Below are 22904 nucleotides of genomic sequence, written 5' to 3' on the forward strand. Positions count from 1 at the left end.
AGGTGGACCCCTACAAGCTCAATTTTTGCTCAATTTTAATACATTATCATCACACTTTTTCCATTAGTAACATCAAAAGGAAAATGTATTTATTTATTTTTTTTATTTAAAAGCAGGGCAGGTCACGCCACCATTTTGCACAGCCAGGCCAGACTTGTCAGGATATCTTAAATCCTGCCCACTTACCCTAGTAAGCGTCTCCATTTGCAGTCTTTAATTCAGGACTCTCCCACCAAAATTTGGACCACTGTGAGGTATAATATTGTGCTTAAAGAACATTATATTCATAAACTGTCACAAAACTCTCTACTAGAAAAATGTCCTATGTTTTAAAAGTGGTTTTCTAATTTTCGAAAGTGCCTAGAAAGTGTAATAGAAACCTAGTATAAATCATATCTAAATACGTCTGTATTATATTCATTTCCTGATGCTCCTGGCTCTTTAAACTGGATGCGGTGACATGTTCTGCCATAGTGTGCTGTAGTATATCATGTAAGCCTTGCTTAAACTGTATACATTTGTGGGGTGAAGATAAGCAAAACAGCAATAAAGAAGTAAAGTTAAAGCTTATTTCCTTTTGCCCATCATCACAGTGCCTCCTGCTTTAATTTTCTAAGACTAATTATAGCAGGCACTGTGAGATCAAGGGGAATATGGCAGGTGCCCCAGTTAAGTAGTGTAATTTGTTTTATTTTTTAACTAGTATCTTTATAAATCATCAACCTATTCCAGAGTTCTGTATAAATACACACATATATATTTATGTTTCAAATATATTCATATATATTCAGTTTTTTATATATATTTTTTACTTGTGAGCCACAAGATGTAAAAAGTGTTGTTGAGCCACACAAGCATAAAAAAAGTTCTTTGGGGATGCCAAATAAGGAATGGGATTGTCTATTTGGTAGCCCCATGTGGGCTGATGGCATTTAGGAGGCTCTGTTTGGAGTAAAACGGTTTCTCTGTACTTCCAAAACTTTCATAGTTACATAGTTAAGCTGGGTTGAAAAAAGACCAAAGTCCATCAAGCTCAAGCCTTCCTAGCAAACCCCAGTGCCCACACACATAAACGCATACCGACCTAACTATATATACCAACATCAATACTAACTGTAGATATTAGTATCACAATAGCCTTGGATATTCTGATTGTTCAAGAACTCATCCAGGCCCTTTTTAAAGGCATTAACAGAATCTGCCATCACAACATCACACGGAAGGGCATTCCACACCTATGGTGCTTCAAATGAAAGTTCTGTTCCTCTAATCTAAAGGGGTGGTCACTGGCGCACTGATCATTTTTATAGGAAAAAAAAGAACATCCCCTATTTGTCTATAATCCCCTCAAATATATCTTATTTAGTCTTATTTGCTTTTTTCTCTTTAGCTTCACCAGCTCACATCACTTTGTGGACAGAGAGTTCATTCTTAGCCATACCCCTTTATAAGATTATATGATGATTATAATTCGAGCACCCTTACTGGCTTGTTTGTCTCATACTGCATTCTGATGGAGCATACATTGTTTCTAGGTTTTTTCAAGTTTTTTCACCTCATCTTGCTCCATTGTGATTCTGGAACTTAAGGTCCCTCTGCTATCCAGAGAATCTATGCATTGCCCACTATGGAAAGCAGAGGGTTTGCATAAGACTGTCATTCTGGGAAATGTTGGGAAATCGTTTGTCAGAGTAACAATGACTTCCTTCCTGCCTATGAAATTAAGTACATCTCTGTAAGAAACATTTATATTTCTGGAAGCACAGAAAGTGTTTATGCACCTTTTCTACATAAGTCCAACTGAATGAGCTCTGCCAAAATGAAGGCATATTATCCCTTTAACTGTACTACCCATTTATCGGAACTGCAATGTCTTTAAATTATTTAATTCCAGAGCATTCCAGATCAGCGCACCTCTTGAGTTTCTGACTTTGTGGGATCTGATCTAAACTTAAACTCAGACTACCTTCTTCTGAACAAACCAACAGGGAGGTACACAGTCAGTGTACGATTTGTATCATTGTCATTTGCAGACACATTTACTTTGGGTTTTTATGCACACCAACAAATAGATCCTATCGTGTTATGAAAATAAGTAGTCACTGGGTTCAAGCAGAAGCTAAGCACAGTTCACATGTTTGCATATGCATGACTTTCTGAGAAACAGTTTAGTGGAACATATTAAGTATCAGTTAGAAAGACAGAATTGAAAGTGTCACAGAAACCTTCATTCCACTACTGTTAAGTAATTAATTAAAAATGATAATGTAATTCTTCTAAAGAATATCAGTTGTAACAGATTTCAGAGTTTAAGCAGAAGGCTAGAATTAAAGCAAAATACTTAGATTGTAAGCTCTACGGGGCAGGGACCTCCTTCCTACTGTGTCTCATACCACATGGCACTTATATATATATATTTTTGTATTTATTTATTATATCACTTGTCCTCCCTGTGTGTAATTTTGTATTCTGTAAGATTGTACAGCGCTGCGTACCCTTGTGGCACTTTATAAATAAAGTTATACATACAAATATATTTCCATGACATATTTTAAGTATTGTAAATTTTTCTCTAAACGTAGCCAATCTGACCCAGCAATAAATCCCCGTCAGTCTCAGCAGTGTTGCTCAATATGGGAAGAGGTGCCTGATATCAGCATATGTAACAACATGCCTTGTGCATTGTAACAGATTGGTATGATCCAGAGATAAGGCAGGTTCTAAGCTGAAAAACCACCACTCTTTTGAGACAGCAGCAACACCAATAAAGATAAATAGGAAGCAGAAATAGGATGGTCAGTGTTGGCCACAGTCATTGTAATCCACAGTGCAAGCCAAAGGTCAGGGCAAGTGGCAATAGAATTATCTGTATTCAGGTGAAGAGTGAAAAACAGGCATTCAGGAATGGTGGGAATTAACTCAATTCTGAAAATTCCTAAGGATGTCCTGGTCTGGGCAGCAGTGCACATTTATAGTCATGAACATTTTTACTTATAGTATTGGACATGAATTTTGTGGGCCCACTGTTCCCCACGAAAGCCCCCCCCCCCCTTTGCTGCCGAAACATTCCCACTAGCCCTGTGCACAGGGACCCCATAGGATTTTTTCCAGTGGGCCAGTCCTACCCTGTGCACAGACCCAGATAGCTTAATCAAGCAATCGAGCAGGAGGCCTGTGGACCAGACATGGCCTTTCATGAGATTTCATGTATGACATGTCAGTATTTGGGCTACCAAATGTGGTGTTTTGGGTAAATGAGGACCTACATTTAAAATGTTGGACAACACGATATAGAAAAAATGGAACATACTGACCAGTAGAGTTTGAACAGAAAGGAATATTATGTTGAAATTAAACACAAAGTTATCAATCTAAGAGCTACAGCACATTTGCTTGCAAAGTTGATAAAGAACCAAGTGGGTCTGAAATGTCTGAAAGGTGGTTTTATGAAACCTGAGGGTGCTGCAATACTTTGCTGTATGCAAATACTAAACAAACATAATCCAAACGTGAAAGGGGATGAAACAAACTTCAGGGTAATAAATTTAGGTATAATAACAGATGAGGGTCCCTAAAGCAAAAATACAAGGTTGATTGAATAGGAAAATATACTCATTGACCATTATATAGGAAAATGTAAATCTCGCTAAAAACAAACATTCTACAGTCTTTTCTATACAATTCATTCTCCATTTAAAGATACTCATTTAGACCATTGGTTCATTTGAGTTTAGTATCTGGTCTTGTATTGCTCTTAATTAACTTCCAAGACCTATAACATGATTCTTATAATATATCTAAAATAATCTACATCATATTAACCACTTATATTTTTAACTCATTTTAAACCACCTATCATCACCAACACTGGCCAGCTCTCCATAGCTAGAATTCAGTCTAATGATAAAAACCATAAGAGGGTTATATTCTCTATTATCAAAAATATATCCAAAAACATAGTAGGTTAGTTGGATTCTCATTTTTTAAACAAAGACCCCATTAGTTTGTTTGCATACATATCTGGGAGCCATAGGTAGTCTAGAGAGGTAACCTCCTCTACAGGCTCTAATGAAAAAAGATCTCTAGCCAGATGAAGCAATAACCTCTAAATGAAGTAATTCTCAGACATGACAACACTATTGTTTAACTCAGGAAGGAAGCCATACAAAGCTTTTAAACCTATAATCAGTGGGTATAATGGCTTTTTAAAAGGAAGTAAAATTTTAATTGCTCTTATTTGTACACTTTTCATTTGTTTTTTTGTGGCCTTTAAATTATTTACCTTTTTATTATGCTTTTTTTGAGTCAGTCAAGGCGGCCATTTGGGAGTTACAGGTAGAACAACTGTAAGAGACAATTCCTAAGGTACTAAAAAACAATATTTCATTCAGTATGTCACAGGTCTCCCCAAATTAGTTAGTTAGTTTTACAAGGCCCATGCAGAAAAAGTGTTTTTCTGATTTTACTTTTCATTTCTGATTTTTTTATTGACAACATCTTCAATTCATTTGCTAGCCTTATTTATATTCTACTATCAGGTTGGCTGGCTCTATATCATATGGCAGGGGTCCCCAACCTTTCTTACTCGTGAGCCACAGTCAAATGTTAAAAGACTTGGAGAGCAACACAAGCACCATAAAAGTTCATGGAGGTGCCAAATTAGGGCTAAGATTGGCTATTAGGTAACCTCTAGGCACACTATCAGCTTACAGGGGCTTTATTTGGTAGTAAATCTTGTTTTTATTCAACCAAAACTTGCCACCAAGTCAGGAATTCAAAAATAACTACCTGGTTTGGGGGGCACTGAGAGCAACATCCAAGGAGTTTGTGAGCAGCATGTTGCCCCCGAGCCACTGGTTGGGGATCACTGCCATTGGGATCTCAGTTGAATTCCAAAATCGAAAAATACAAAACAAAATGTTAACCAATACAACACATATAATCAATATAACTATTTCAAATTGCCATAAAACATAATAGCATGGTCCACACTATATTTTAGTTCAGTTTAAAGGTGAATTTCCTCAGTTTGTTTTTCTCATAGTACAGTTTTACAGCTGGAATTGACTCATTGTACATACAGTGCTCCATTATGATAGAAATAATTTGATTTCTATGAATAGCCTGAAAAAACTAACATTACCATGCTCAAAAACAAGGTTATGTCTTTGGTGCAATTTACCCCAGGATTACTCGAAATCTCCAGCAGCTTTTTTTCAATTATTTTATATTCAGTTCAGTCATTGGCTCTTGCTTTAAACAGACACAATTTGTTTTCTGGTTTTCCTCATTCTCTGGAAAGTTCTCCCTTCCTGAACTTTGGTGCATAAATGTCTATATATGGTAATGTGGATCTAGGAATATAGATAACATACAAGCTAACAAATAGATTAATTCAAGAAGTTAAAGGGGCATAGTATACCACATATTCTTACTTTCTTGTCAGACTATACATCGAAGTACGTTGGATAGGTAAGGGTGGCGTTCCAATATAACAATTACATTAAATCAAATAAAGTAATTAAAGAGAAACTTCCATTTTCCTTTTATTCACAAAACTACTGTTGTCTGCTTCTAGGAATTGTGAAAGTGTCCGGTGACAAACACTCTAGGGTGTTATCTGAGATGAACAGGAAATCTTATTTGTACTGCAATTGCTTGGGAACTCCTTTGTTTTGTTACAGTTACACAAGACACTTTGTCCAGCTCAGGATGCTGGGGGCTGCAAATATGCCATCCCTAATCCAGCCCTACAACAACTGGCTAAATGCAAAGTAAAATTGATAGCTATCTGTAAACAGAAGAATTGTCTGGCACTTCTACTAATGCATACACTATCTTCTGAAATGAGGTGTGTCCAATTTAATTTCTGTGCCACATTTTACCTTTAATGTTTTTTTTTCCTCAATGAATTAAGTAATTTGGTCACATTTTACAGTCTACCACTAGGTGGATCTGTTTGTAGACTTTTGAAGTTTGTTAAGGTGTTTTACAAACTCCCCCAAATGAAATATTTTAATAGGATCCTCCTACATTTTTTCCATGGATTTTTTTATAGAAAGCTCCAGGAGCAACATCCCTGCACAAACCTAAGTTTACATACTTCTGTCTGGGCAAGAATTAATCTTTCCATCCAATCCCTGCTGAATGAGAGTGGATCTGTTCCAAATTATCAGGCCACAGATGTTTCCTGGCACATTTTTGGGTTAGCAGCATTCCGGCTACAAAAAGGTGTGCAGATTGTTTTTCTTTTCAAAGTATTTCTTGTAGGACCGTGCAAGCGGCCGCACGACTGAAACTCTTTGACGGAAATGACAAAATGAGATTTGATGTTTCTGCAAGCTGGAAAACCTACCAGAAAAATGTAAATTCTGTTGCCAAGAATATTTTGCTTATTCATGACACTAAAATAGGATGTGTAGTTCTGGCTACATACAAGGAAACCCTGGATAAAAATAAAACAATGCACTGGGGCGTTCCAGAGACTATTTGCTATACCTACACTTAATAATAGAAAAATTATATCTGCCAAATGGGTCAGCAACCATTCTGTATATAAATAAAACATTTCAAAAGCCTTACTCAAATATGACATACAATTAGTTTTTGTTTATAAAAAGTACCTTGATATCTACCTGACTTAACCTGCTATGGGTAAGTCCCATGTGTTCTAGTGTCTGGCTGTCAGGTGATGCTGAGAGTTGTGTTTCAATAACAGCTGAATGGACACTGTTTGGAAGTCCCTGCTCTGTGGTTAGTAAAAAAATGTAAATAGCCAGGCTGGCATAATTTGATCCTACTATGTTCATAGACTAGAATCTTAAGGACACTGGCTGTTTTATTCTGCTCTCCACTGTCAATTCCTATTTACAATTTCCCACCACCTATGAGCAGAGGGTACCGGATCAAAGAACTTCTAACACATGAAAGATGCACATATATTATATATATATATATATATATATATATATATATATATATATATATATATATATATATATATATATATATATATATATATATATATATAACACATACACACACATTTTTTTTTACTCTCCTTGGTCATTCTCATAGTTCACAGAAAGTCTCTGCTTCTCTGCCAAGGCTTTTAAAACGAAAACCTCTGGATCAGTTCAGCACTTGTATAGCACCGGACAGTACAATTTAATAAAACCACTTCTACTCACGGGAAACATAACTGTGTTTCTAATCTATAGCAGAATGTATACAGCACTATAGAGAATATATATTAGCCCCCTACTTCTTTAAACCGTAAGACCCCAAGATGCACTAATATGCCACAGAAAGAACTACAAAATTTGTTTAAATATTCATAGATGCAATTTAGCAGACAGTTGTTTTTTTTTCAACTCCAGCCCTTTCTTTGTAATACAGAAGAACAAAAGAAGAAGAGTCACTTACTTTTTACCTTTCAGACAACTGTACAATGCAGACATTGTCTGAGCACACTGGCATTCACTTATTGCAGGCCTGTCATTCAGTCGCCTCTCTGTGAGTTGCAGTTAGTCCTTAGGATGCAGCCCTGTAAATCCCCACACATGTAGCACCTAGCATGTCGAGATACAAGCCTCAGCTAAGAGGGGCAGGCCAGCGAGCTCTCCATCGGGGAATGAGGAAGGCTGTGCTTGTTCCATAAATGGATAGGCACAGTGCTGTGTGACCTCCCCTTTCCCATTCTCCAGCTCTTCCTCTGGCTGGGCTGTGTGAAAACAGCATCCTAATTCTGCACAGCATAAAGTCTTGCCTGGGCGTCAGACCTACCCAAAGGGGGATTACCAACTGCTGCAAGCTGTGCCTTTTCTTCGGGCTCATGTGGGAGCATTTCTGACTGACATGTCTGCTTTGTGAATTTATTGGAGCTGGAATATTTTTCTGAAAGTAATTTGGTTACACTGGGAGTAAGAAGTGTTTCTTACATTTCTGCCATTTCAAAATTATACCGATATATAAATGTCAGTCTATAAATAGTTCCTGATTTTATATATATCTATATCGAGATAGATATATATAGATATATATATATATATATATATATATATATATATATATATATATATATATATATATATATTATATATATATATATATATATATATATATATATATATATATATATATACACACACACACACACACATACATATCAACTGCATACATTTTATATAAATTAAATTGACAGTATATCCTATTGGTTTACGGAACACTGAAAAAGCCATAGAAGAGGTAAACTGTATGGATGATAGCAGCAACTCATGCATAGAAATAAAAATATTGATAGAATATTCTGCATGCATTATAAACTGGCTGCTCATGCTTTAACCACTTTGCAGCCACCCAGCTGGTATTTTGCCAGTTTGGCCAGTACAAATGATGCTTAATGCCATTGTTATTAGCATCAGAATTAGCTCCTAAAGTGACGTCACGCACATGTGTGACCCCTCACCCCACCAGCTCTGCCGCTGATATTCACTGGTAGGTCTGGAGGCTGGGGAGGATTTTTGTTTTTTCATGGTTTTATATATACATATATGACACTGGCCTATAGCACCCATCAGTACCACTTGCCAAATCATCATAGCAGCATTGATGTGTACAGGAAGCCTTTGGACTTGCAGATGTGTACATTGTTAGAAAATTAATTTAGTGAACTGGTGGTCATTCAATAACATTGTTCTAAAGATATTGATAGCTAGGAGTTTGCATGCAGTCCTACACAGTTAAAACAATGAAGAATCAGACGAGAGGGAAGAACCTCTGCAAGCAAGCAATGTCACCGTATCCAAAAGCATTTTGTTTTTTGTTCTATAGTAAAATATTATAAGCATAAAATCACTCTAAAACACTTTATGAAGTCTTCATGAAGACTGTAGGACTTAAGCTGCCAGGCATGTCTTGGGTCCATTAGCTCCCCAAAAGAGATTCTTAACAAATTGCCTTCATACACTTTTTAGCTTCCCCTCTGGTGGTCTGAAGTTGATTGATGTGATGGCATGAGTGTATTTCAGCCATCAGGGTTTATGTTCTTTCCCTTCATTTAACAAACACAGTCGCCAGGAAGTTTTAGCTTAAACACAGACATGGGTTGCAGTGCTATTGATAACAAGGTTGCTTCACCACAGGCAAATGACTTACAGGAGAAAGCAGAGGCTTCAGAAAACTGTCTTCTAAAAATATGATTTACCTTGTCCTTTCTGAAACCAGAAGATAAATATGATATTACAAGATAACAGGATTACCAAATATTAGTTAATTATTTAAGTGGTGTGATTGGTAAAAATTATGCTGGATGCCAGCATTATTACTGGGAAGACCTGAATGTTGTCCCCAGGAAAGGTCTCCACCCTTTTTTATATGCATTTTCTGAGCCTTCAATATAGACACAGACACACACGACTTTTTTTTTTTTGTTTTTAAATGTGATAAAAGTGATAAAAGTCACAAAATTTCACTTGTGATATTCTTCAGTGGAAACTTAATTACACTGCAAATTTAATTGTGCTTAGCCCTCTTACTTATAACAGAGTGGCCCAGCATTATTGTTTCATTATTACCTGGCTAACACATAACTAGCCTTCCACATGGAAGAAACTGGACATCAATAGAATAAGGCATATTTGCAGCACTGTGTGTAAAGTGCAATTTTCAATGCAATTGGCTGTTTTTGTACCACAATGCAGCATTTTCTTCAGAATTCCTAGCGTGTCCTGCTATCACTAATGTACATGGCATCAATAATGGCATTAGCAAGTAATTCACTTTCCTGCAAATATGTAGCAGTGATTGATGCAACCTCTCATTGGAAGCCTGGCATTACAGCCACATCCAGGGTCACGGTAATTCCAGTGTCCCTGATGTCAGTGAGTGCCCTTCTGCATCTGAGCAGGCAGGGTGGGTACACTGGCCTCAGTGAAAGTACACAGAAGTGTAAATTGTGGTGCAAGTACTTTTTACAAATGGCATTAATATTTGTGTGAATTTGTGTTTACAAATGAGATATGTTTTCTGAGAGCCAATCAGTCATAGTTCTGCACTGGCTGAATCCCTCTGTAAAGCTATGTATAAGGACTATGTGCTGTGTGTAAATAAGAGTAGACCACTCAATGTGACTACTTGTGCAATAGATTTTGATGCATTGTGTTGGACAGTTGAATTGCAGCACCAAGGAAACTAATTTTAGAACTGCATTTAACTGCTTAGTTGGCAGCACTTTCATTTGAAGCTGGACATATGGTGGTTACAAGCGACTGGGTTTTTTGGCTTAAGTACAGTTTTTAATAAAAGCAGAAAAGGCTTTTTCAAGTCTAAAACACTATTGTATAAATAAAGCTAAATGTCAAAGCTTAGATTTAGCAATACGTTCATTTTTGTTGTCACATTTTCAAAGCGGTTTTATTTGTAACTGTTGTATTTGTAGCTGTTCCTTCAGCCCAGCACTTCACAAATTCAGAGCAAAAATGTCATGTACAGATACTGTGGCTTATATGAGATGAAATATACCATATGCCATTAATGACCCATTTCTGAACTCTCAGTTGCATTCAGACAAGGGAAGGACTTCCCATGTCTCCCAAAAGAGATTGCTCAGGATGAAGCCATCCCCTCAAGCAATTAACCCTTCAGTGGGACGTCATCAGCATTACCCAGCAAAAGAAAAAAAGAACCAGCACAGTAACTAAAAATCAACCCTTAGGTGCGGCTTTTCAGAAAGACAAAACCAAAACAAAATGAATGAATAAACAGAAATAATTGTTCTCCTGGTACAGTTCCAAATTGCAGCAATGAAGTATCAGGGAGGTTTTGTTTTATACATTGGTGTTTCGTTTTAGAAAGATTTGTTCGATGTTCAATAACTTTTGCAATGCAAGTTCAATAGCCAAGTTACCAAATTAACTAGTATTACAACCAAGCTGGCGCTGAATGATGGGGTGTGCATACACCCTATTGCTTAGTGATGCATACTAAAATCCTACTTAAAGGGTTAAACTGCACGTGAGATTTTGATCAGATTTTGTGCATAGGGTTTTATCTGATCTTGTCACGCAACACGACGCAACAGTACAAGATTTTGAAGGATCTTACAAAATCTGGTTTCCATAGCTGTAATGTAAAGTTGGATCAGATAAACTTGGATGGTGTCTTTTTCTCACTTGAGAAAAAAAAAGTCTGTCAGGCACCATCAGATTTTATCTTGTAGGATGCAGATGCAGCATGCAGTGTATCCTTCTGACAGGCATATTGTGTTGGGTCGGATGGCAAATGTTTCATGTAGCTTACATCAGATTTTTCTATCAGTCCCATTATATTTTGAACCATGTCACTATATCCGACTTGTAGGATGCATTTTGTGAATCCCATACTGTATGACAAAAGCTCCCATGGAGTTTAGCTCTTAAAGAGGCCCTCGGCCTGCATTCTGTGGACATAAATGAGACCTCATTGGAGTTGCTATGTTTGCCAGCAGTGCATGTTGCAAGGCTAAGGCTATAAAGCAATACATTTCTGCGTGTCCCGTTTACGGATCTAACAAATCATATGCACGCTGCCCCCCCTTTCAAAAAAATATATCAGTAACTTTTTCCCAGTCAGAGAGAGATTCCTTCCCTCTCTAGAGAGGCCTTTCAAGCAAACATTTCCCTGTTCACACTGCAGATGGAAAGGCACAGGAACATCCTACTGTGAGAACAGAGGGGCACTTTTCACATTTCACACAATTTGCGTATTACCAAATTCTACTAGATTTTTTTTGTATATTTGAGCTACAGAGTGGACCCACCATAGCTAATAAGTCCCCCCTAAGACCTGTACAAAGTTCCTCAGTACTGAAATACTTTCTGGAGTAGTATATATGTGTTTATCATTTATAAACCCACATAGAATATATGTATTTATTGCGCAATGCTGTAAATCCAGAGTGAAAATAATAATACAGGATGATCTTGAGTGCTAGCTTTTATCATGTAAAGGAGATCTGAGGCGTAAAACAAGATGTACATATTTTAATTAAACAGTAGACCAACCATAAAGAAAAATCCACAAAAAAATCAATCTTTATGAAAGGCTCAGTGAGGCAAAGATGATCCATTTGCTCGCCCACCCTGCTCTAAACAGAGATAACTGCTACTGAACAGCAGATAGAGATGGGGCTGGACATACTAAAGCTGGCCATACATGTACCAATTTTTGGACCATGTGTAGGCTCTGAATTATCGGTCCGATAATTTTCTTACCATGGCGATTGGTCGTTTAGTCGATTGGCCAGGGTAGAAAATTTTGGTCGGCTAAGGAAGGAGGAGGGAGATCTGACTTCTTAACTGACTTCTGTTTGGCGAGATTAGCACCGGCCATAGATGTAGTGGTCTCCCTGATTGGTATTTATAGGCCTTTAATGTTATCTAGCTTAATTTGGCCAAACTAGGAGATAATTTACTGTATTTGGTGACCCTGGCAAATGAGCAGATCTCATTACTAGGTTTTTGTTATTTGCTTTTGATACTTTCACTGACATTCTCAGACAATTTCAGCAATAAGAATTTTTGTGAAATGTAGTTGGATGTAATTTAATATTTGTCTGTGTGAGGACTGGTATTTCCTGTAGCATCACAAGCTAAAAATTGCACAAATTATTTTACTGTCATCTGCTATGCAAATACATTTTACAATAAACTTAATAAGCTGTACTGTGGGACAGTCTGTGATCCCCATGCAGGATTTTCAGTAAGCCACAGTATCTTAGAACACCGTTTACAGAACCATAGGCTTTTATTTGAAAGACTCATGCTAAGTTACACTGATCAAAAAACTTTTTGATCTCACCTTTTCAAAAATAGTGATTGTTGGTATGAAATAGCATAATGCACATGAACCATGTAGTATCTTCTACCAACAAATACATTAAAAATCATAATGGAATGCCCTGATAATTGGAAAGTATACCTTTTACCCCCTATTATTAACTCATGGCATACTGGGAGCTAAGCTGCAGCTGAAAAACTGCACATTTTTTTTTTGTTAATAATAAATGGGCAAACATACAATAATGTGCTTACATTATATATAATATTCTCTCTCTACTGGGCTTTATTTAGGTCACCTTACAGTTATGATGGTAAGAGTAGAATTGTAACATTTAAGAAATCAAATTACAAAGTTTTATTGTGGCAAAATGGTCATTAAGTAGAGGAACGCCTTTCCATTACCCAATAGTTTAAACCAGTATGGATTGGTTAACTGCAGTAAAACTAATGAAAGCAAACATCTGACTGCTATAGGTAACTAACCTGGGGCCAATATACTTCAGTTTAATTAATTTCTAAGTCATAGTATTATATTCTGCCAACAATACACAGTCATCATTTCTTTCTTGGAAATTTTGAAGATTTAGCAGTATTTGTTATTAGACACGTCTAGTAAAGGATAGCACAAACTGTAATGTATTAGTTGGGAATTTAGACGAAACATTCTAAAGGAGTATGATATATTGCAACACAGCATTCCTCTCTTGTCACATGCTGGAAAGAACATTTGTTTTCTTCAATACTAAATTAGATACATATTTTGAAAGTGAATATAAATGCACACACAAAAAGATGGACTTTATTCCCAGATGTCTCCATGCTCTGTGTCTAGTTTATAGATCAATCTCACCCAGAACTACTGTACCATTCAGTACATGCTTTATGCACTCTTAAACTGGCCATACAGGGGCAGATGTATGGGCCCACTGGCAGTCAACTCAGTAGATTTCTTCCAGATATCTATTGGGTAGGTTTAAAAATCTCATTGAGCTGGGACTGAATCGGGGCATTGATGTGGTGCTCACCCAGCTATCTTAGATGTCATATATGCCCATTAACTCCCCTAGTCTCTTAAAATTTGTGATATATGTGGGTGTGTACTGATATGATAGACCTTACTGTCCAGAGGATGATATGGGTGATTAACTTTGGGTAAATTATGAGTATATTTAGGAGGATTTTGAAATATATATATATATATATATATATATATTATATATATATATATATATATATATATATATGTGTGTAGCTCCCTCTTTTGCAAATCTATATATGTCCCATTACGAGCAAACTTACATGCTACCAAAATATGGGACTTACATCTATAAACTCTTTCGGTATATAGATGATCTGTTCCTGATATGGACTGGCACACCTGAACAGTTTTTTCACATGGTTGACGAGTTGAATCTGTTACCCACAACAATACGGTTTACAGCCACCCTTGACCCACAAAGAATTCTTGGATCTTTTGATTGCGGTGTCCGGTAAGGGTCTTGACACCACCACATATAGGAAGAGTACAGATCGCAACACCTTGTTACATCGAAATTCATGCCACCCCCCCCACACCTCCTTAAAAGCATTCCTTTTTCTTAAATAGTCCGGATGGTGAGGAATAATTCACAACCTGTACAACTGAACCAACAACTCAATGATTTGATCTGTCGGTTCCAGGCACGTGGTTATGATTTACAGGATCTTCTTAATTGCAAACAGAAAGCCCTTACATATAAACGTGAAGACCTCATATTAAACAGGAAGTCCAGATCCCCTGATCTGGGTGGAGAGAGACTCTCTCTGACTACTTTCACTCTGGATAAAAAAACATTCATCTGCGCTATCTATAACCACTGGTCAGTCCTATCTAAAGACTGGACCCTGCCTCCAGTATTTCGTGTACCCCCACGCATAGCTTACAAGAGGGGTCGTAGCCTGAGAGATCTTGTGGTGAAATCGGATGAGCTACAATGCTATCAAACACAGAAACCAACAACGTGGCTGGGCACTACCAAAGTTGGCTGCTATAGATGGCCCTCTTGTACCACATGCAGGAGCCTAATGACTGGTGAAACTTTTAACCACCCCCATACAGGTAAACAAATACACTTCAAGCATAGAGTAACTTGCACCTCAAAATTTATCATATACTTTATCAAATGTCCATGTGGGTTGTTCTACGTGGGCAAAACTATCACCACCTTCACAGACCGTATGACGAAGGCCCGTTCGGCCTAAATGAACTGGTATCATATGCACCATTCTATTTACCCTAATACGACTTTTGAGGCTCTTCAGTTCTGCTGTGATTACTTATGACACTAATAGCCCCCTCTTATATAGGCTGATTTGTGTCTTGTCATGCATTATTTTGTACTAATTTGAACTTTTTGCCATATAACATTCTATTTTTTTTCATGATAATATGTTAATCAAGGACCATTAGACCATGTACCATTTCCTCTTGGTAAACTAGGGGTTAATGGTCTATATTTGTGTTATCCCTCCATCACCCATTATGTGACTATTATGTGTTTTCGTTCAGTATAATACTGTACATATATGCTGGGTTTGATTTAGACCCCTCGGCATTTAGGTCTGACTCCTCTTTATTTTTCATTTAATTTCTTCGAAAAATTTTTTTATTTTATTCTTTATTTAATTATTCCAGTGTATGTTTTCTGTTTAATATTTTTTAATTTTGTTTTTTCTTCTCTTATACTTTTGTCTCGAGTGTTTCCCACTTGGGTGTATGTGGGTTCTGTTTTCGCTCCGGGTCTTATGCTTTTCTTAACTGGTTTTCTAGTGTACAACAGGGTTTCCGTGTGTAAGACCTAATTGATTGGCTATTCAACATTATTTTTTCACCACGGACCCGGAGCAAGTGGCGACACAATAGGAACACGGAGGTGGCCAAATGTCCTGCTATATAGCTAGGTACATAATTCCACTCCAATGAACCAGTCCCTCTGCTCCTAATTACTCCCCTAGCAGGTGCATCCAACAAGGACCTCTTGCTTCACCAACCAGCTGTACTTGGGCTAACTGCCCAAATATAACCTCCTCTGATGACTGTCTCCCATAGCGGCTCTGGTGCGTGTGACAGAATTGGAACACAGAGTTGGCTAAGGTCCTGCGTTAACTACAGGTAACTAATTCCGCTCAGGTGAACCAGTCACTTCGTTCCGCAGACCCCTCGTGGATCTAGTGCGGGGGACAGGAGTTGTCCATAATTTACAGCCACAGCGTATATCTACCCAGAGGAGACAACACACAGTACCTTGATATAGCTTGCTTTGTCAGACGGAGGTCATACATGATCCGTTCAGGACAAGGTCCATTTTACATTTATGCCACATATTCTATTAATTCTTATTAAGGTAAACATTATGGAAAACCATATTTACTTGTACACTTCTCTCTCTGTGATATATTTTCCCCTCTCATGTTGCCAATCTCTCTACTCCTGTCACTTACCTCATTCTGTTGGTTATCTCACACAAAACTTTTCTTCATTGGTACTTACCTCGCTCTATCTGATCTACCACTGGGATTCATGCACAAATCTCAGACTGGAGCTGCCCCTGAACACTGCCCGGACGGGTCCGGTTTTTTGCTTTGAGGTTAATTTTTGATTTATTTATTTTTTGATTTTTTATGACTGTTTATTTAGCTTTTATGTTTCCGTGGTTATTTTTGTTTTATGTTTTTTGTGTTTGTTCGTTTTTTTTACCTCAGCCGTTGGAGGTGGTTTCTCATGGCACCTAGTTTCACAGTATACACATATAATCAGCGGGACATAAGTCGCACTCGCATCTCCACTTTTTCCCGCCACTTTGTGCTTTTTTAGACACTGTGTTTGTTGTATTCACCACTTTGATAAAGGCTAGAGTGCTAGCCGAAATGTTAGTCTCCTCTTTAATAAAAATAATTTGTTTATGTAAGTCCTGTGAGTGCGGACCCTCTCTCAAGCACCTTATTTTATAATATATATATATATATATATATATATATATATATATATATATATATACACACACACACACACACACACACACACACACACACACACACACACAAGGAAGAGTGGAGCACACCCTATGAAAGTTCAAATGCCCTGGGTGCTGGCTAAAATAAGGGAATATATGAACAGACAGCCGCACACACAAGGACTTAATAAATAAAGTGAAAAAATGTATTCAAAAAAATCCAACGTTTTGAGTACTGACTGTACTCTTCTACTGACTGTATTTTCTATATATAGAAAATGGAAGGTACCGCACTCACAGGACTTAAAGAAATAATAAATCTTTATTATAATTATATAATTATATTATTATAATTATATAATATTTATAAATCTTTACAAAGTAGCATCTAACGTTTCAGCTGCCACAGCAGCCTTTCTCAAAGACAAAGTAAAGCAGTGAGGGTGCACCTTATAAACACAAAATGGCGGGAAAACGTGACGTCATCAAGTGAAAAAAACTACAAGTACACTGCATAGTGTCAAAAATGTACGTAAATACAATATAAAAACAAATAAATAACAATCACAGAAACAAGGGGGATGATGTGGAAACATAGAGAACAACACATATAAAGGGAAAAACGCTGACTAAATAAAGAACAAAAAACACAACAAACAACATACCGATGTACACTAAGGCTGAATTATACCCCATAGCCTTCTAGTCGAATCAGGCGCGCTGATCCAGAAGGCGCCCATCACAGTGATCACACGCATAGTGAGGACTCATAAGCGTCGGGGACGCTTGCGTGTGATTTTTTTTTTTTTTTAAAACAACATGTAAATAAATTAAGTTTGCTATAGCAATATTTCAAACTGAGCTTTCTCCAAGTCTCCCCCACAGTTATAAGAGTCCATAGCCCATACAGTTCCAGTCAATAGATGGCTAAGCGCGAGAAACACATTTGTAAATTAGAAGCCCTTGTTATAGTCACAATTCATATCACAAGTACTTTTAGTAAATGTATATTTAATGACCATTCTTGTAGATAACTTACAAAGTAGTATGAAGGATTTTTTGGAATAATGAACATTTATTTAACTTGTTCATCTATGATACATTATTACTCATTGTGACTTTACTTCCTCCAGCAGGAAGGATTTATACTGTATCTATAAAAGTGCTTACATTTACTAAATAATATTAGCATTGGTGCCTCTGACAGTCATTGGCAGGGTAGAAAAGTTTGGTTGGCTAAAGAAAAAAATCTGTGCATGTATTGTGTATCTGACAATATCCGTGGGGTTCCTACAATGGAAGTCACTTTGGTACGATTGGGGTCTGTCAACTATTTCTTCTTTCCTCTTCAGAACATCATCCAATTTGTATTTAAAGGGCTTTGTCCTATAATTTGTGTCTGAATGTAAGTTTCAGATTGTTGCATTTAAACATACGACTGATATCTGAACATTTGATGGAAAAAGACTAAAATCTGAACATTATGTCCACCTTTAGGGTTACTAATTAACCTATAGGGACAATGCATGGATTACCGAGACCTGGAACATTAACATTTAGCAGGGTCAGACAGGGGGTGTGCAGGGCCCACCAGGGCTACCGCCGCCTGCCCGACTCCTTCCCCTGAGTGCACTTATATTGTTGTATAACTTACAAAGTAGTATGAAGGATTTTCTGGAATAATGAACATTTTTTTAACTTGTTCATCTATGATACATTATTACTCATTGTGACCTTACATCCTCCAGCAGGAAGGACTTATACTGTATCTATAAAAGTGCTTACATTTACTAAATAATATTAGCCTTGGTGCCTCTGACAGTCATTTGGAGAAGGAATACTGTTACATACAAACACACAGCAGTACCAGCAACTACCTAAAAGCATGTTTTCATTTCCTTAATTTTCCCTGCTTGTTTTTTTGCTTCCTTCCTGTTCCCTGCTATAGACAACAGCAATATTAACTTATACAGTATAAAATAATGCACCAATTATACAGAACTTCAATTAAGCTGTCCCCGGGGTTATAACCCATCAGCCACCTGTTACCACACAGGGCTGATTCTCGGCCTGTGGATAACAGCAGGCTCAGAGTCAGCCCCTATCCTGTGACTGCACCTGGAGCCATTGTGTTGGCCTGGGTGCAGGCACATGGTTTTGGTGCTGAAATACAAAATGTGCGTTTCACTGACAAAATCTGCTCAATGTGACTACAAACGAAATGGCTCCAGGTGCAGGCATGGGAAAATGTTGATGCCAGCATAGGGGCTCATTCTTTGTCTGGGTTTATTTGCAGGCCAAGAATCAGCCCTGTGTGGCATTAGCCTAATCCCAGAGTTTCATTAAAGGCAGATGCATTAATTGATACAGTAGTTGCTAACATTCCACAGATGCTGCTGAGAAATGTAGCAAATTGTAACTGCTCAGAGTCTGAGCATTGATAACTGCGTTGTAACTGTTCAGAGTCTGAGCATGGATAACTGCGTTGGAACCAGAGAGAGAAATATTTAAGTTTAAACTTCAATTTTAGGAAAACAGTCCATGTGGCCACCAATGTCCATTCAGAAAGTAGTTTGCCCAGTTTATAACAAACAATGAGTTAATCCAAAAGGACTCAATAAGCAGTAAAAAAAAAAAAAACATACAATCTAAGCACCATTAACCTTCCACATTCTGTATCATGGCAACAAATTCATGAAACACATCATTTTAATAATTTCTCCATTCCATCAAGGATAAAATGTGGTTTATACTAAAGGATACTAAAATTCTAAGTGGAAAAAAAAAAATCAGGGACACAATCTAACTAGTAGAGCTGAACCGATTTATTGCAGTCAGTGCAGCCCAACAACTTGCTGTGTTCCTATATGTCTTTATATTTATTTAATTTAATCAGATACTCGATCAAACACTATTTTACACTCTGCAATTGTAACATAATTCTGTAGGTCGTGTGCCCAAGAGAGAAGGGACCTGGCTTACATTTAATTTCTCTTCTTCCCCCGAATAATGAGACACAGGACACAAAAATTGTTAGCAACAACCTGCTCATTCAATGATGTTATATTATACAATTTCTTATAAGCCTGTACTTTTGCTATGTGCATGGAAAACATAAATAAAAGCTTTAAAAACCAAAACTAAAAAAAATCCTTGTGTTTTCTGTATTTTTGTTTTTTTTTATTAAAATTATCTCCCTTAAAGCTAGGTTGCCTATCCCTATAACAGGGTGTAAAAATAAATAAAGAAAGCATATTCTGAGCAGTAACTCTGAAGCAGCTGCCAGGCCACAAAGCTAGCAGGAATCCAAGAGACATTATATCAACCACAAAGCTGCCATTTACTATACTAGGTAAATAAAGAATTTAAACTCTTCCAAACGTGGCAGCCACTTCTTCCTCAATATTGTACCATCTAGATCCTTTTTCCCCAGTTGCTCAGGCCAGAAATTCTCTAAATCAGGTTAACAAAAAAAACCTTTTAATTTTTCATTAATTATGTGCTGTAGTTTCTGTATATCTTGCATCTGTATGAGATGCAGAAGCTGTTGGGGGTTTCTTCTTCAATACATTGGGAAGAACCTCCAGACTCCCCTTGGTGCCCCTGGTTGCACCCTCTCCAGCATTCAGCAGAAATAAAATGAATTATATTTCCAAAACTGTCTTTATTTCCTTAAAGAGGCAATTCATCTTAAATCAATTTGTCGTATGATTTAGACAGCAGTGTTCAGAGAGAATTCCCCATTTAGCTTTAATTTTTATTTTTTGTGATTTTTTTAAATATTTACATTGTTCTGCAGTGTCAGGTTTGGAATATTTAATTGCAATGGCCAGAAAAGAAAGATAAAGAATCCTCACAGTTGATTTGTTTTCTGGTGGCCAGGGTCAGTGACCCCTAACTGCCTGATAGCATTTCCAGCAGCAGGCTGGAAAGACATAGAATAGTTACATAGGGTTGAAAAATGTCCATCAACTTTAACCCTTCCAAGTAAACCCGGCACACACAAACCTATAAATCATCAATACTAACTGTAGAATAGTCATACTAAACCAGGGATCCCAATTCAAAGGCACCTTAGCAACATGTTGCTCACCATCCCCTTGGATGTTTATTTCAGTGGCCTTAAAGCAGGTGCTTATTTTTAAATTCCTGACTTGGAGGTATGTTTTGGTTGCACAAAAACCTGATATACTGCCAAACAGAGCTTCCTGTAGGCTCCCAGTCAATATAGAGTCTACCAAACAGCCAATAGCAGCCCTTATTTGGCAACCTCAGGAACTTTTTGCACGCTTGTGTTGCTCCCCAATCCTTTCTACATATGATATGGCTCACAGGTAATAAAGTTTGGGGACCCCTGTGCTAAACAGTCAAAAACAATGCAAAATAAATAATATGACCAAATCAATAATTTAGAAGAGGCACATCTGTAACATACTAATAGGTAGTATGAAGCAAAACATTTCCCTTTAAGAACAGCTGTTTTTCCTCCCTTTAACCTGTTATTCTACTTCCTTACCCTTTCTCTTCTCAATTTATTTTTCCTGGCCACACCAGGATTGCATTACCCCTTAAAGATGACTGCACACAAGGCAATTATGAGCAATTGTTGATCAGATAGATCGTTAGTAAATCAAATGGAAAGGGATAAAACATTTTAAATCACACACATTCACTCATATCGCAAGCATCTGCACGCATATGTACATAGGTGATTTTAGAATTAAAAATAATTAATGTGACATTTCTGAGTGTCAATTGAGTTTCTGAGTTTCAAATGCCAGAAAAGCCAGCGCACCCATGCTTGCAAGCAATGCCATACTAGGGGGATCAGGGGTGATACAAACATTTGGCCCCCATCCCATGCATCTACCATTCGATTCACAATCCAAAAAACCCAAGTGCAACTCATATAGTATGACATCCAACTTGCATAGTTTTCCCACTTCTCTATAGCAGTGAGATGCACAGGTTTGAAAAGTGGAAGCAAATAAAACCAATATCATTATGAAACTTACAATATATAGAACTGAGGGAGAGAGAGAGAGAGGTCAGTTGCTTGAGGAAAAAAAAATACAGAAATAATTAACATCTCCTTAGTTCCACTTCTGATGGAGGCTTAAGAGTTAGAATTATAATTACATTATAAATTATAGATATTCACAAATATGTTGAGCCTCATATTCTACAATACAAATGTGTTAGAAACAACTGGGAATCAAACCCTGGTCTACAACTATGCGTGCATTAACCTTCTCAGCCATTGGGGATTTTTGGAATTGGTGATGGGTCAGTTATTCTGATGAACATGTGTTACCTTTCCCTGCTGGTCTCTTCCTCCACCCATCCCGTGAATGCCAAGTTTTTTCAATTAATCCATTAAGGGGCTTTATAAGCCTGCTATAAACAACTCTCAGTTGCTTGATCATAAAGTCTTATAGCCTGATCTTGTCCATGTTATTCGTAGTTCCTGTGATTCCATTGTCTGGTTCCTGCCCATGATCCTGTCTGGTCCTTACCTGTGTCCCTGCCTAGTTTCTGTTCCATACCTTATTTCTCTGCTCCAGTTCCCCTTGACTTTGTTGGATCTCCTCGTATTTGACCAAGAGAGGTGAGCCTGCCCCTGACCTCAGCCTGTTTACCAGACACTTCTTGCTTGCTGCCTGTCCAGACCCTCTGCCTGTTAGACAGACTTATGATTGTCTGCTGCCTGCCTCTGACCACTAGCCCAGCATAAGGACTTGCGTGTTTCTTATGTTTTTTCAAATACCCACTTTACCCATGTCATACAGTATATAGACTCCTACCTGCCAGCCACTCACCTGACACATTGACACCAATATGCCTTTAAATTCGGCTGTTAGAATCAAGTGTTGTCATACTGTTTATGCCTGACAACATCCTCTGGTTGCACAACATTAAAATTAAAAAGGGGAAAGTGAGCAAGTTAACCATTCCCTTTCAAACTAATGATGGTAGACCTGTAAAAATGGGCTTAGTTAGGACAATACCACATGTGGTGACTGGGTGTTTTGTCCCACCAGCAATCAGTAACATGCATCTGCAAACTTGGCCTAGTAACTTTAGCTTGTGTGTT

The 22904-nt window shown here is 37.5% G+C and overlaps 1 protein-coding gene across 3 annotated transcripts in view; it reads right to left on the bottom strand.

Moving 5' to 3' along the window:
* kiaa1210 (KIAA1210) overlaps positions 1-22904 on the bottom strand; it is a 72414-nt gene that overhangs the window by 44362 nt on the left and 5148 nt on the right. The window contains exon 1 of one of the 3 annotated variants that reach the window (XM_031890249.1): positions 7433-7652. In XM_031890249.1, the coding sequence (XP_031746109.1) occupies positions 7433-7479 (47 nt within the window). In that variant the 5' untranslated portion in view covers positions 7480-7652. 3 annotated transcript variants of the gene reach the window in all.

Source organism: Xenopus tropicalis, chromosome 8 (genome assembly GCF_000004195.4).
Source record: "Xenopus tropicalis strain Nigerian chromosome 8, UCB_Xtro_10.0, whole genome shotgun sequence".
In the NCBI taxonomy this organism is placed as follows: domain Eukaryota; kingdom Metazoa; phylum Chordata; class Amphibia; order Anura; family Pipidae; genus Xenopus; species Xenopus tropicalis.